This window comes from Cucurbita pepo, chromosome 5 (assembly GCF_057944985.1).
Source record: "Cucurbita pepo subsp. pepo isolate OVF chromosome 5, ASM5794498v1, whole genome shotgun sequence".
Taxonomy (NCBI): domain Eukaryota; kingdom Viridiplantae; phylum Streptophyta; class Magnoliopsida; order Cucurbitales; family Cucurbitaceae; genus Cucurbita; species Cucurbita pepo.
The window spans coordinates 11,233,060-11,248,229 of NC_141802.1; the positions used below are offsets into that span (position 1 = coordinate 11,233,060).

Consider the following 15,170-nt stretch of genomic DNA (forward strand, 5'->3'; position numbering starts at 1 on the left):
AAGACTTTGTGTTACGTCTAACCAGGTGTATCGCTCACGAGTAAGGGAATCCAAATACGACTGCAAAATGATATCAGCCTTTAAGCGCAAAGTCTCTACGGAATACGATGCGGGCAGGTCGAAGCCAAAAAGTTCAGGATTTGTGGCTGGGTCGGGATGTGGTTCTTCAATTTCAATTGACTAAGATTAAATTTCAAAAAGAGATAGTTGGTTGAATGAAACGTAAACCTTCTTTCTTTTTTCCCATCTATCACAAGGGGGGCCTCAGGCTCAGGGACGAGTTCAGGAGCAATTAGATTAGATGACGATGTTCTTTCTCGCTTGGCTTGTAATCGGAAATTCTGTGCCCTCCTCTCTTTCTCGTTTACTCTGAGTGAGGAAAATGAACCTCTACGGCAAATATATATGATAAGGTAACACCCAAGAGGCCAGTCACCATGTAGAGAGCAACTGAAAGGGTTTTCCTCCTTCTTTCTTTCGTAAATTTCCTGCGCTGTGTCCGTGCCATTAGATCCTAATTCGGCTACCTCTCCCACTCATCAAGGCAGAACATCAGAAGTGAAACGCCAAGGGAGCTTATCAAACAAGGTACACTTTCTTTGCCCATGAACCTACAAAAGTCTCAGTTACTGGAGTGTTGTGCTTCTCAGGGCCGAGTCAGAGCAACCCTGCCTGGGCGATCCCGTCACCCGGAGAAGAGTTGAGTTGTGCTTACTTATTCGCAAGCTCACCTAAAGGCCTGAATAAGTAAGGGAAAGGGGTCTCACCCTTCTACGGAAAGAGGAGTTGCCGAGCTATCTTAAAGTCAAGCTCTCTGTCCCCTATCTATACAGATAGAATAGATCTTTTCATGGATTTAGATAGATCCATTCCATGGATTCTGTTGGGGCTTAAAAAGCTCGTCAATTCTTCCCTTCCTTTTATCTCTGACATCTCACTTGTAATGCTATTCATTCTTTTCGATCTTGTACTGAGGCTGAATACTGACCCAATCTCGATGAAAAAAGCAAAAACGTGCGCAACTACATCAAAACCTCTATTCCTGAAGTAAACTCTAGTCACTCTCGCTCCGCTCATATACTATCGAAACCGAGAAAACAAAAGAATCAATGGTATACTCGTCTGGCAGAGCAAAGACCCCTCCGAAGTAGTCTTTTAGTACAAAGGCATTCTGAGCCAACTACTATGACTACATGCTCATCTAGTGCAGTGGCTTAGCTACCTTGACCATCTTCCGAAGAAAAAAAGAATAGACAGACTGATCAAACGCGGACGGACTGCTCTACATTCAGCCACGCCACTCTGACCCCCAAAGCGATCTTCTTCTAGTTGCGGGATGAAATCCGGCAGCCAATTGCTGGCTCTGAATAACCTGCCTGCAATCCGTTCAATTCTTTCATAACATAAGGGGGCGGGGTTGCGTGCGAGCTGAGTGCCGTAGGTGCACAAGAGTACTTCGGGCCACAACCATCTCTTTTTGATAGGTTCTATGTACCGATGCCTGCTGCTTCATCTGGTAGAAAAGAATCATTGATATGCCGGTCATTAGAAGGAAGAACCACCATAAAAATCTTCCTCGTGTATCATCTGTAGCAAAACTATGAACGGGGAGCTAGCAATCCGGACCGTATTGAAAAGGTTCCTGAGACACAGCATGGAAAAGTCACAATATTCAGAAATGAGGTCCAAGAATGAAGAATGGGTAAAATGACTGAATGAATACGAGCTGTGGCTAATACCCAAGGCATAAAAGAAGCATTTTCAATGGGATCCCGAAACCACCAGCCACCCCGACCTAATTCATGATGAGCCCACCAACTTCCTGGCAAGAAGCCTACGGTTAAAAAGCACTGACATATCAAGATCCAAATTCGAATGGGTTCCTGGTCCTGGTCAGAGACCACTGTGTTCGCACCGGCAGTCCAAGAAAGAAGCAAAGTAGTGGTCTCTTTCTTTGCATTACGAACGACACGCTTCGCCAGCTCCCTCCCCATGTCCACCAGCCCTCCCGACCAGAGGGAAGAGAAGGCGAAAAAGCACCGCCGAAGCAGCATGAGCAGGCTTCTATTGCTACACACCAATAGAGCAGGATAGCATTTTGCGGCCACATCTATGAATTTGAGGGTAAAAAGCTCGCTTCTTATACGGGATCTGACGCATCCAGCAAAGCGAAGCAGCGTTCCATTCTTTTCGGGGGCATCCTTACGCATTGGCGGGGAGTGAAGTGCCACAATCCCATTCATCATTTTGGATCTACATAAGCCAAAACCCATAGCACTGGCAACGTCTCCGGCATAAATACAAGGAGGATGTATAGCTGATATAGGATGTTGTGAAACAGGATTTGATTCTGCAAGCGGTTCGGTACGAACGAAGAAATTTCGAACAAAAGGATCGGAACTCGCTGATAGGAAAGGAGAGAAAAACAAAGCAATGCCAAGAGTTCTGTCAATCCGCTGTTCATCGATAGACGAAGCTCTCTCTTTATCATCTCGTGCCAGATGCAACAAAGTGATATGAACCACGACCAAGGAATTTCCATACCTCATGGTCCAATTACAAGGACGAGAGCCAAGAAGCTACAACAAATCTTATACAGTTATATTCAAGCTATGGTGAGCTCATCAAAGGAAATTCTAGAAGACGTTGGAGACCTCCCTTATATGTTATGCAAAGTTGAGCTTCAAGACAGAGATGAATTAAATGCACTTTAAGTTGCATTTAATGAACTCCGCTGAATTTATCAAATAGTCCAAGGATGACTAATAAGCACATTTTATTATTTGCATTATTTAATTATAGTTTAACTATTTGTTGTCATATTTAAGCTAGTTTTAAATATAGGAGTTAAGGTTATATTGTAACCCACATAGGTTACTATATTCCACCATTAACTAGCCATTTTAATATGGAGGTTATGGGTATTTCTCATTTACTAGCCCATTTAATTTTGGAGTTATGTATCACATTGGTTAAGGTTTGTAAAGGCTATATAAAGCCCTTCTTTTCTTTGAGACATCAGATTTTGGAATTAAGAATAGAATTTCTATTTTAGCTTTGTTGAGAGCTAAACTTTCTTTGCAAATTCTTGTGTTTAGAACTTGCATGTAGAGTCATTCAAGTGGTATTGATCAAACCTCTTGTGGAGTGATTCGAATCACGAGTTTAGAAACGAGTTTTCTTTACTCTTGATCTTGATCATCAAGGTAATCCGTTCCATACTTTCGCTTGGGTTGATTTCCATATCATTTTGGTATCAGAGCTTTAGGCTCAAGATCGGATATATGTTTCATTGCGCTTATCTCTTTTAATTCTCTTATTATTTTTTTTTTCTCAGTTTGTGTAGAATGTTCATATTCTATCACAAAAATATATAACAAAAAAAAAAAAAATACATTTTTTTTATGTTCTTTAAAGTGTTAGATCTGGATCTTATCAATACTTTATTCTTCTTTAAGATCTTCTAAATCAATTTTCTTGTTGGTAAATTGATTAGATTTTCCAATAAAAAAAAAAACCATTGAAAGAAAGAAAGCATATTGATGTTAAATGTCTTTCTTTTTTCCTCTTGATTATTATATGTAACTCTCATATGTTACTACGTCTAAATTAGTCCTTAATCATTTTCTTTCTTTAATTCGTTTCTTTGTCGTTATTCGGATTGCTCCTTCAATACCCTTGTTTATGTGTTGAGTGTGCTGTCTATTCACTCTGAATTGCACTTAGCTCTATAACATAGCTTGTCTCACATCCCAATTTGTTTTTTTTGGAGTGTGATTTGTGTGTGCTCAATTGTGAGGGTTTGTAAGGGAGTGACACATTGATTCGAGTGTTGAGTGCTAAACACGAGTGAATACACGTGAGGGAGCGCTTGTGAGGTCCTTTTTTTTTCTTTTACCTTTCTTTTGTAGCATGGAAAATCCATACGACAATACTGACATTACTGATGCACGATTGAGAGAAGCACAACAACGAACCATGAAAAGACTAATTCGAGGAATAGAAGAGTTGACTGATCGAATAGGAAGATTGGAGATTCAAAATCAAGCAGGACAGAGGATTCCACAACCTACACCCTCAACCGATACATATGAGGGCGACAATTCTGATCACCACGAGGATAATCCACATGCGGTTGGTCATGGCTTGATACGAGGGAGAGACCATGGAATAAGGTATCATAATTTACAACAACGAGTTCCTTATGATGATAGAATTGATCGTAACGTGGCGAGCATCAAATTAAAACTTCCCAAGTTTTATGGCAAAACCGATCCAGAGGAGTACCTTCAATGGGAGAAAACGGTAGAGTCGATGTTCAACTGTCATAATTTTAGTGATAAAAAGAAGGTACTGTTATACATTGCTCAATTCAAACAATATGCTCAAATTTGGTGGGATAAATTGATGTCAAGTAGGAGAAGAAACCTTGAAGCACCAATTGATTCATGGTACGAGTTCAAAGAGTCCATGAGGAAGCGTTTTGTTCCACAATATTTTCAACGGGACATGGCGCAAAAGCTTCAAGCATTGAAACAAGGACGCAAGTCTGTGGAAGATTATTACAAGGAGATGGATACATTGATGGATCGACTTGATCTCGATGAGGACATAGAGGCTCTCATGGCGCGGTTTCTTAATGGGTTAAACATAGAGATTGCAGACAAGACTGATTTACAGCCTTATTCTAATATTGAGGACTTGTTGCACATTGCAATTAAGATCGAGAGGCAAATCCAAAGAAGGTCTCAACGGTATTCTTCTAAAACTTTTCCCAATTCTACTTCTACATGGAAAAAGGATAGTAAGAATATTGATTATAAGCATAGAAATCCAGAGATTAATGAGAAGCCTCAAGCTAAATTTGAGAAAGGGGAGAGTTCTAGAACAGGGAAAGAAAAAGTAGAAAAGTCTAATGTTCGAAATAGGAATTTAAAGTGTTGGAGATGTCAAGGGGTAGGACACTATAGTAGAGATTGCCCAAATGCAAGAATTATGACCATCAAGGAGGGAGAAATTGTTACGGATGACGAGGCACATGACGACATAAATGAGGAAACTGATGAGAGTGAGGAGTTTAGCGAAGAGGACCCTACATATATATCTTATGTTACTCGACGAGCTCTAAACATCCACATTAAGGAGGACGGCCTAGACCAAAGAGAGAACTTTTTTCAAACTCGTTGTCTTGTTCAATCTGTACCTTGTAGTGTTGTCATTGATAGCGGTAGTTGCACCAATGTTGTGAGTTCCATTCTGGTCAAAAGACTTAATTTAAAGACACAACCACATCCAAGACCCTACAAGCTTCAATGGTTGAATGATTGTGGGGAAGTACGGGTAACTCAACAAACTCTTGTTTCATTTACTATTGGAAAATATGTTGATGATGTTTTATGTGATGTTGTATCCATGCATGTTGGAGATTTACTACTGGGGAGGCCATGGCAATTTGAACGTCGGGTAATGTATGATGGGTATGCAAATCGATACTCTTTTACTTACAATGGTAGAAAAACTACTCTTGTTCCATTGTCTCCAAAAGATGAATTTATTGATCATTGCAAACTTGAAAAGAAAAGGCAAGAGGCTAATGCAAAAGCAGAGATTGAAAAAGAATCAAGTGAAAAAATGAGCTTGAGTGAAAAGCAAGAGAGTAACACTTAGCCTAGAGAAAAAAAAAGAGAGAGAAAAGCCAAATCAGTAAGCTTGTATGTTAGATCAAGTGAGGCTAGGAATGTTTTGCTCTCTAACAAGACTATTCTTGTACTTATGTGCAAGGGGTCTTGTTACTTTACTAACATGCTTAACCCTTCTTTGCCTAGTGATTTTGTTGTGCTTTTGCAAGAGTTTGAAGATTTATTTTCTGAGGAGATGCCTAGTAGTTTGCCACCACTTAGAGGGATTGAACACAAGAGGGATTGAACACAAGATTGACTTCATTCCTGGCGCACCCATTCCAAACCGACCAGCATATAGGACTAATCCAAAGGAGGCTGAAGAGATACAAAGGCAAGTAAGTGAACTCCTTGCTGAAGGGTATGTACGTGAAAGTTTGAGTCCTTGTTCTGTTCCTGTTATTCTTGTACCTAAGAAAGATGGTTCTTGGCGTATGTGTGTTGATTGTAGGGCTATAAACAAGATAACTATAAAGTATAGGCATCAAATTCCTAAATTAGATGATATGCTTGATGAATTGCATGGATGTAGTCTTTTTACTAAGATTGATTTAAAATCGGGTTATCATCAAATTCGCATGCATATTGGGGATGAGTGGAAAACAGCTTTTAAAACCAAATATGGTCTTTATGAATGGTTGGTTATGCCTTTTGGATTAACTAATGCACCTAGTACATTCATGAGACTAATGAACCATGTCTTACGAGAATACTTAGGTAAGTTTGTGGTTGTTTATTTTGATGACATCCTTGTTTACTCTAAATCTTTAGATGATCATATTACCCATGTACGCAATGTTTTGACTACTTTAAGAAATGAATGTTTGTATGTAAATTTAAAGAAATGTAGCTTTTGCATGGAAAAAGTTAACTTTCTTGGGTTTGTAGTTTCATCTAATGGTGTTGAGGTTGATGAGGAGAAAGTGAAGGCTATAAAAGAGTGGCCTACACCTAAAAATGTAAGTGAGGTAAGAAGTTTTCATGGTCTTGCAAGTTTCTACCGTAGGTTCATTAAGAATTTTAGTACAATTGCTTCACCCTTGAATGAACTTGTTAAGGAAAAATGTATCCTTTATATGGGAAAAAGATCAAGAACTTGCTTTTAATACTTTGAAAGAAAAATTGAGTTCTTCTCCTTTGCTTGCATTACCTAATTTTGAGTCTACTTTTGAAATTGAATGTGATATCGGTTCAGGTTCAGGTTTTCTCTTTCGTCTTTCCTTCCAGTTCACTCTCATTCATCTTTCGTCTTTCCTTCCAGTTCACGATAATTAATGTTGAGTCTTTCTCTTTTACAGTTCAAGCAAGCAAGCCAGTTGCTTCCAACCCAGCCAGCCAAGAAAAATAGTTTTTCCCTCCTATTAACGCTATTGACGATAGTACAGAGACAGATGTGAGGGCCGGCATACATAAACATAATATATATAATGCATATAATATTTTATTATATATATATATATATATATATAGTTTTTTTTTATACTAAACCAAAAAGCCAGCCATTTGCCCTCTGTAAACTGGAGTATGGAAGTGGAACTCAGTCTAGTCTGCTCTCATCCAGCAAGCTCTATAACACTAGCTAGGGCTAACCTCTCTGACGCCTACCTGTCCTCATGCTAGTCAATCTCTGGCAATTAGTCTACGGCAAAGGGTCATATTCAAGATGTGAACAAATCGGATGTGCACATTCATGCAAGATCCGGTGCCCTCTTTGAAATATCTGCTCTTAGAAGAAAAAGTGCTTTCGGAAGAGAATAAGTTGCAGAATCCGGCAGCTTGCCACAGAACTCATCCAGAAGGAGTATGCAGCCAGACTGACTATGGAGATAGGGATGGGAAGATGAATCAATATTCAAAATAGGGTGCTAGGGAGTCGGATCTTAGATAGTGCACGAATTAATGCTCAGTCTTGGGGGAATATCCTCTTTCCTGCCCCTAGGTCTTAAGCAGCAAGTAGCAAAGATCGATTTGAGATTCAGGACCTAAAAACAGAAGCCTCAATTGAATGATACACTTTTCTATCCTGTGGGCCCCTATCTGGAAATAGGTCTCTTCTTTATAGAAACTGCCTGGTCCGTCTCTCAATCAGTCTGTCCAGTCAAGGACTTGACTTCGGTCGTAGGTTCAAATCCTACTTGAGATGAGAAGAGAGCACAACTTACCTATTAAAGAAAAAGGTCTTATTATCGCTTAGCGCTTGTGCGTCGGTAGATAGAATCAAGATAAGAATGAAAGAAAGAAAAAAGAGAGAAGAAAATGAAAGATGAATGAGACTGAACAGTGAAAGAATGAATAAGGAGTCTTTCTCTTTAACAGTGATAGAATAAATAGGATCAATCAGGTCAGGTAATAGCTGTTCAGGAGTAAGTCGCTCTCCCGATAGGTTACGGAGTTCAAGATCAAGAATCAATCAATAGGTTCAGTAGTGATTGAGAATGAATGTTGAGTCTTTCCTTGTTGGAGAGGTGTTCAGGAGAATGAAGAAATAGGTGAAAGAAGGATTTCATATGCTTTACCGACGAGAAGAGGAGAGGGGAGAAGAAGCTCCACGAGAAGAGGCACGAAGCGGTGAGACCCAATGGGCGAACACGCGAAGCGGCAAAGACTGGAAAGGAGAGGAGAGGGGCTCATAAACCGACTTCTCTTGACCCTTGCTTCCTCTCCTTCTGTATACTTCAGTGAATACAAAAATGTATATGAGGCAAAGACTATTTGTTTGAACACTAGACTACTACTAGAAAGGCAAGACTACGACTACAATATCAAACTAGAGACTACTCAGATACTGAATCTATTCTATAGAAAGAGGCTAACGACTAGTAGTCAGATCTAGACAATAGACTACTGTGGCTTAGTAGTGATATCGAGATAAAGGTAAGGTCAGATTGTCCACCTATCGCCTTAGTCAGGTAGTACTTGACTCTTGTCTTTCCTGAGCCTGAGGCTGGAGAACGAGTCAGGCGAAGCCCTTTCCTTCCCTTTACTTACTGACGAGCTTGCTTCCCTTTAGGTAAGGGAATAGTCCAACTTTCGACCCTATATTGGCTTCCAGTACTTTCTATTCCCGGTGACAAGGTAATAGCTCTTCTTTTCCTAAAGCGCTTGTTCCACTAGGGTCCTCTTCTGTTCCTGTATAAGTAAGAGGATAGCAGTCCGTTATTCTATGGCTTCGGGAGGCTCCTTTAAAAAGAGTTGACCCGTGATCTACGCAAAGGCTGCTTAAAGTACGTACACACTGGCAAGAGAGAGAACGCACAAGCAGTACGTAAGAGCAAACTGTCTTATTGCCTATTACCGAATCGAAAGTGCTTAAACCTCTCCTCTTTCTGTCAGTCGTCTACTTTACTGACTGAAAAATGGGAAGTCACTCATTCAAACCTCCTGCCCTCTCCAGTCCGGCGGGCGAAGCGCATTAATAGGAGTGAAGCGTATCTTTCTCTTAATAATTTTGTAGCAAAGTCATTATACAGACTGAAATGGTTGAGACGCGACTTGAAGGTCTCATCCACTCGCCCCCTTCCCAATCCATATTCCAATGTCGGGAGGAAAGATCAATATGGTTTAGTCGAGGTAGACGTCGGTCTGTGTGTGGAAAAAGAGGAGGAGCTTTGATTTGCACGCCTTTGAGTAGGTAGGGTTATACGCGTCAGCTTAAGATCATCTCTCCAACCAATAGCCTCAGACTGAATCTACCGATAGCATCTGCCTTTACTATCTAAACTATCAGTCAAGCAGCTTCTCTCCTAAAATAGGTCTTAGATTTCTCGAGTAGGCGGGTGGACCTAAAGGCCGTTTAGGGCTTGAAACCCTTTCCATAGGGGGGGCCTTGCCGCAAGATAGGCCATAGGAGAAAATGAGCTACCCATTTTTTAGTTAAGCCAGGAGTGTCTTTCTCGAATGAAAACATCAATCATCTTTGGGGCGGAAGGTTTCTTTCTCGTGGTGGCTTCCCATGTAAGGAGAAAAGTTGTCCATATTAATCTTGTATATTCTTGCTATCTCGAGTTTACCTAATCCTAATAAACGCTATCAAATGGAAAATAGAGACCTTCGAATCTCTAATGTACCCGCATCTTTCATCGGTTTTTTTCTGAGACTCATCAAAACTGGAGACGTGGTTAGGCTAGCAAGTTGAACCGGATCATCCATCGGATGCACACCCACACTTCGTCTGCCTCGTCAAGGGACCCCGGACACTTCCCTTGCACAGTTTCCGGTGGAGACGGGGAAATTAGAGTGGGGGCAAAAGTCTCGTAATCTTTTGAGTATCGAGATGGCCGGTAACCTGGCTAGAGAAGCTCCCATGTGGTTTAGAATGAGTATCCACCAGGACTACGGGGAATTTCTAAGGGAATAGTCCGAGAACAAAGTGCGGGAGGAATTTCCTTGTCTTGTCATGAGCAACAATCAACTGACCTTGCTATCTACGAGACAACATAGCTGGTTTGGGTAGGATGTGAAGAAATGGAAATAGCATGCATTCCCCTTGCCCCGTACTAAGAGGTTCCCCGTATCGCCTAGCCCTGAGATATTGATATTAGGAGTTGGGTGCTTGAGAAGGACCAATCAGAGGCAGAAAATGCATCCATTCCATCCATGTACGTATAAAAAACAGATGGAGGTCATCAGGCAGCCTATCTGACCCGGACAAGGAGTTTAGTTGGTTGTCGGCAAGTCTGTCCCCTTCGGATACAGATGAAAGACTGGGCTTTCGCTCTCGCCCTAAACGAATGAATTGATGGAGAGGAACGAAGCAGCGAGAGGAAGTAGCTCCACGAGAAGAGGAGAGGGAGTAAGTAGCTCGAGATAATTTCGAGGGGACCGGCTAGATCAAGACTAGGAGAGATGAAACCCAGGACGAGAAGAATCCATACACTCGATCCATTGCTTCTACCCCTCCTCGATGCAGCCAGGACCCGTACTCGGATTTCATCCACTGTAGTTCAAATGCAGCTTGACGACTGAGTGAAGGTTGGGAGTGGGCTACTCGGGTACGATCTAAAATGATCCCACATTCCAGAAAGATCCGGACAATGGGAAGCCTTCTTTGAGTAATGGGAAGCGGGCTAGTCCCCGAAAAAGCCTTGCCAACTATAAGAAAGAGTTGTGGCTCAAAATCAATCAGCAGTTCCTAGGTTCTCAGTAATGTGGCCAGTCAGCGGGCAGGAGGGAGGGAAGCTTACCTTGACTTGTTGTCCGGGCAGATAACACAGTCACTCGCTATTTCCAAACACAAAATCAGCTGTATCACCCAGCCCCAATTTAGAGTTGGATTTATGGCAAACAAGGAATTTCCGGCAATAAGAATATCATAAACATAGTTTGACGATATTCTAATCTCACCATCCATTATTGGAGTTTCAATACAATGATCGTCGAACGAAATCCCATATCGCTAATAGCTTGATGAAAATTAAGGTACCATACCACTGTTTCAAGTCATATAAAGAAAGACTTTCTTAGCTTGCAAACCTGATCTTCATGCCCAAGAACCTAAAAACCTGGCCTGGAGGTTGTACCATTACCATATATATAAATCCTCGAGTTCACATTTCAAAATGCTGTTTGTTTTGACATCCCCATCTGATCTCATTCAAAATCCAAATGAGCGACCATAGCAGCGAAAATTCTAATAGATGTCAACTTCTCCACAGGAGCAAATCTTTCTTCATAATCAATCCCACCCCATCCATTGTGAGATGTGAGAAGCCCCGAGCAACCAATCGCATCAACGAGATCAAAATAGAGTCGTCACTCTTGCGCTTCACCTATCATACCCTGACTACACGGAACGAGACAATTCGGTTGGCTTCACTCCTTCTGGTAATGGGACAAGTTCCCATGTCTCATTCTGATTTAAGGTGTTCAGGCGGAAATCTCCTCTTTCATCGCCCCACTCTTTCAGGCCAACCGCTTCTTCAAATGAGCTTGGCTCTTCTACTTCTGGAGAGGCACAAGACTGTTCAAGTGTCACAGTGTCCGCATAGTTGGCTTCTATATACTTGGGATTGATTGGGCTTCCTGATCCTTGTCGATCTTCTAAGTCAGCTATCAAACACAGTGCCTGTTAGGCTATGGAAACTGATACTTATTTATAGCTTGGTCAACGGTTATATCCGGTAAAGCTATATTTGGTAAAGCTATATATAATAAAGCTATATATGGTAAAGCTATATTCGGTAAAGCTATATATGGTAAATAGCTATATATAGTAGATGGCTAAATCTGGTAAAGCTATATATAGTAAACTAAACCATATATATATCTGGTCCGGTAGAGCTTTGAAAATGTACTTTTCTATTCTCTGTACTCTCTCTCTTGTTGTACATACCTGAAGTCATCAATACAAAATCCTTTTAATCAGAGTTCTCCTTGCAACTTTTCTCTATCCTTTTTCTTTGTGTTCATCTAGATCGAGCGTGTGCGTTGTTGTGCGATCCTAACAACTGGTATCAGAGCCAGGCGGAAGTCAGAGCAAGGCGGAAGTCAGAGCCAGGCGAAATTCACCACGATCTGTGAAGATGGAAAGTTCAAAGATTGGAATTGAGAAGTTCGATGGATCCGATTTCGGTTTCTGGAAGATGTAGATTGAAGATTATTTGTACCAGAAAGATCTTCACGAACCTCTGTTGGGGTGAAGTCGGATACCATGACCACAAAACAGTGGAAGCTCAAGGATCGATAAGCCTTGGGGCTGATCCGGTTGACGCTATCCAGAAACGTGGTGTTCAACATTATCAAGGAGAAGACAACGTCAGGTCTGTTGAAGACGCTGTCGAATATGTACGAAAAACCGTCGGCTATGAACAAGGTGTATTTGATGCGGAGATTGTTATGAGTCCTTGTGAGAACTTCGTTATGAGCAAACATAAACGAGTTAGCTTCACAAAGACTGTTAGAGAATTGAAGAAAAGTACCGGAAGAAGCGTCGCTCGGAAGCGTCGCTGAAACTCCAGAGGAACTCCAGAGGGGGTTGCGTCGACCGGAAGCGTCGCTGAAGCTCCAGAGGGGGTTGCGTCGACCGAAAGCGTCGCTGAAGCTCCAGAGGGGGTTGCGTCGTCTGGAAGCGTCGCTGAAGCTCCAGAGGGGGTTGCGTCGTCTGGAAGCGTCGCTGAAGCTCCAGAGGGGGTTGCGTCGTCCGGAAGCGTCGCTGAAGCTCCAGAGGGGGTTGCGTCGTCCGGAAGCGTCGCTGAAGCTCCAGAGGGGGTTGCGTCGTCCAGAAGTGTCGCTGAAGCTCTAGAGGGGGTTGCATCGTCCGGAAGCGTCGCTGAAGCTCTAGAGGAGGTTGCGTCGGCTGGAAGGGTCGCTGAAGCTCCAGAGGGGGTTGCATCGTCTGGAAGCGTCGCTGAAGCTCTAGAGGAGGTTGCATCGGCTGGAAGCGTCGCTGAAACTCCAGAGGAGGTTGCGTCGGGTGGAAGCGTCGCTGAAACTCCAGAGGAGGTTGCATGGACCGGAAGACTCTTGCTGAGAAACCAGAGGTGAAGCAAGTGGGAGTTGAGGTTGAGTTGCTCAAAGATTCACAGAGTAATGTTGTAGCGGATACTCATGAAACTCCTGAGACTCTTGCTGAGAAACCAGAAGTGAAGCAAGTGGGAGTTGAGGTTGAGTTGCTCAAAGATTCACAGAGTGATGTTGTAGTGGATACTCATGAAACTCCTGAGACTCTTGCTGAGAAACAAGAGGTGAAGCAAGTGGGAGTTGAGGTTGAGTTGCTCAAAGATTCACAGAGTGATGTTGTAGCGGATACTCATGAAACTCCTGAGACTCTTGCTGAGAAACCAGAGGGAAGCAAGTGCGACTTGAGGTTGAGTTGCTAAAAGATTCACATAGTGATGTTGTAGCAGATACTCAAGAAACTCCTGAGACTCATGCTGTTGGCGAGGAACTCGGTCTATCATTCAAAACACAAAAGGCGATACCATTTCACTCGGAGGTTAGTTGAAGATGGTGATGTGTTTTGAGAAGATAGAGGGTGCAAAGAATCCAGCAAACATGTTGACAAAATGTGTTGATGTTGGAATATTGAGGTTGTGCAAAACCTCAATTGGTATGGTGCAGTGAAGATGCTCATGGTCGTTTGAGAGTGAAATTCTTGGTTGACTAGATCAGTCTCCAAGTGGGAGAATTGTTAGGCTATGGAGCCTGATACTTATTTATAGCTTGGTCAACGGTTATATCCGGTAAAGCTATATTTGGTAAAGTTATATTTGGTAAAGCTATATATAGTAAAGCTATATATGGTAAAGCTATATTCGGTAAAGCTATATATGATAAATAGCTATATATAGTAGATGGCTAAATCTTGTAAAGCAATATATAGTAAACTAAACCATATATATATCTGGTCCGGTAGAGCTTTGAAAATGTACTTTTCTATTCTCCGTACTCTCTCTCTTGTTGTACATACCTGAAGTCATCAATACAAAATCCTTTTAATCAGAGTTCTCCTTGCAACTTTTCTCTATCCTTTTTCTTTGTGTTCATCTAGATCGAGCGTGTGCGTTGTTGTGCGATCCTAACAACTGGTATCGATCCTAACATCCCCCTCATTCTCACTCTAATAAAAAGGCCGGGAATGACCAGAGGTGTATGGAGGTTGACTCTGTCTACCTTTTTAACCGAAGGCATACATGGAGTTGGAACCGTTTTATCTAATACTAGTATGCGCGGGAAGTACTTCTGCCTCATCTTGTTCCTTCACGGTAGGTACGCTTGGCCCCTTGTTACATTGCCTTTTTGTATGCTTAACGTAATGGTCTGAGACATCAAGCCGCATCGGCTGCCTTCTCTTTGATTGATAATAAGGGAGAAAAGGTTTTAATGGACCTAAGGCGTCTAAGTGCCCCTTTTTTTGAGGGGAGTCGTTCCGTGTGGTAGAGGGCGAACAAAGGATAGCGTGCTTGTGTTGGAAGCGAGCAAGCGGGTGAACGAATCATCAACCAAACGGGCCACTTGGTAACTAGGAGTGTCTCTTCATCTTCATAGCTGGGATGCTTCGAGCTTCTGGGCCTCGAAAACTGGAATGGAATCTCGTGCCCTGAGGGCGGCTAGCACGTCCCGGCTAAATCTGACCTGATTCTTTCCACTCTCCCCCAACCCTGAGTTTGTTTCTTACCTAACCGGTGGCGTACGAGAGGGAGGAGCCTAAATACCCTGCCCCCATACTGGTGCGGACCGTTCTTGCCTTTGGTAATATCTTGTCACTCTCCCCCAACCCTAAGTTTGTTTCTTACCTAACCGGTGGCGTACGAGAGGGAGGAGCCTAAATACCCTGCCCCCATACTGGTGCGGACCGTTCTTGCCTTTGGTAATATCTGGTTGCTGGTCTGCTTCACATGGGTCCCCCTTTCTTTTTCATACTTCTGTTATTCGACTTTTGCCGAAGAAAGATATTATGACCTTAGTGATGCTTGCGTTGAGTATAATAATAAATACTCGTGATGAGTCCCCCTTAACTACACTATGCCTTTCTCTTTCTGTTTTGTTTAGTGT

At 42.2% G+C, this 15,170-nt stretch overlaps 1 protein-coding gene across 1 annotated transcript; it reads left to right on the forward strand.

Moving 5' to 3' along the window:
• Positions 1-2,301: 2,301 nt before the first annotated feature.
• Positions 2,302-2,520, forward strand: LOC147792672 (uncharacterized; the record flags this gene model as incomplete). The annotated part of the gene is made up of 1 exon (XM_087123922.1): positions 2,302-2,520. A coding segment is annotated over one exon (219 nt), but the record flags the coding sequence as incomplete, so codon positions are not given.
• Between the last annotated feature and the right edge of the window lie 12,650 nt (positions 2,521-15,170).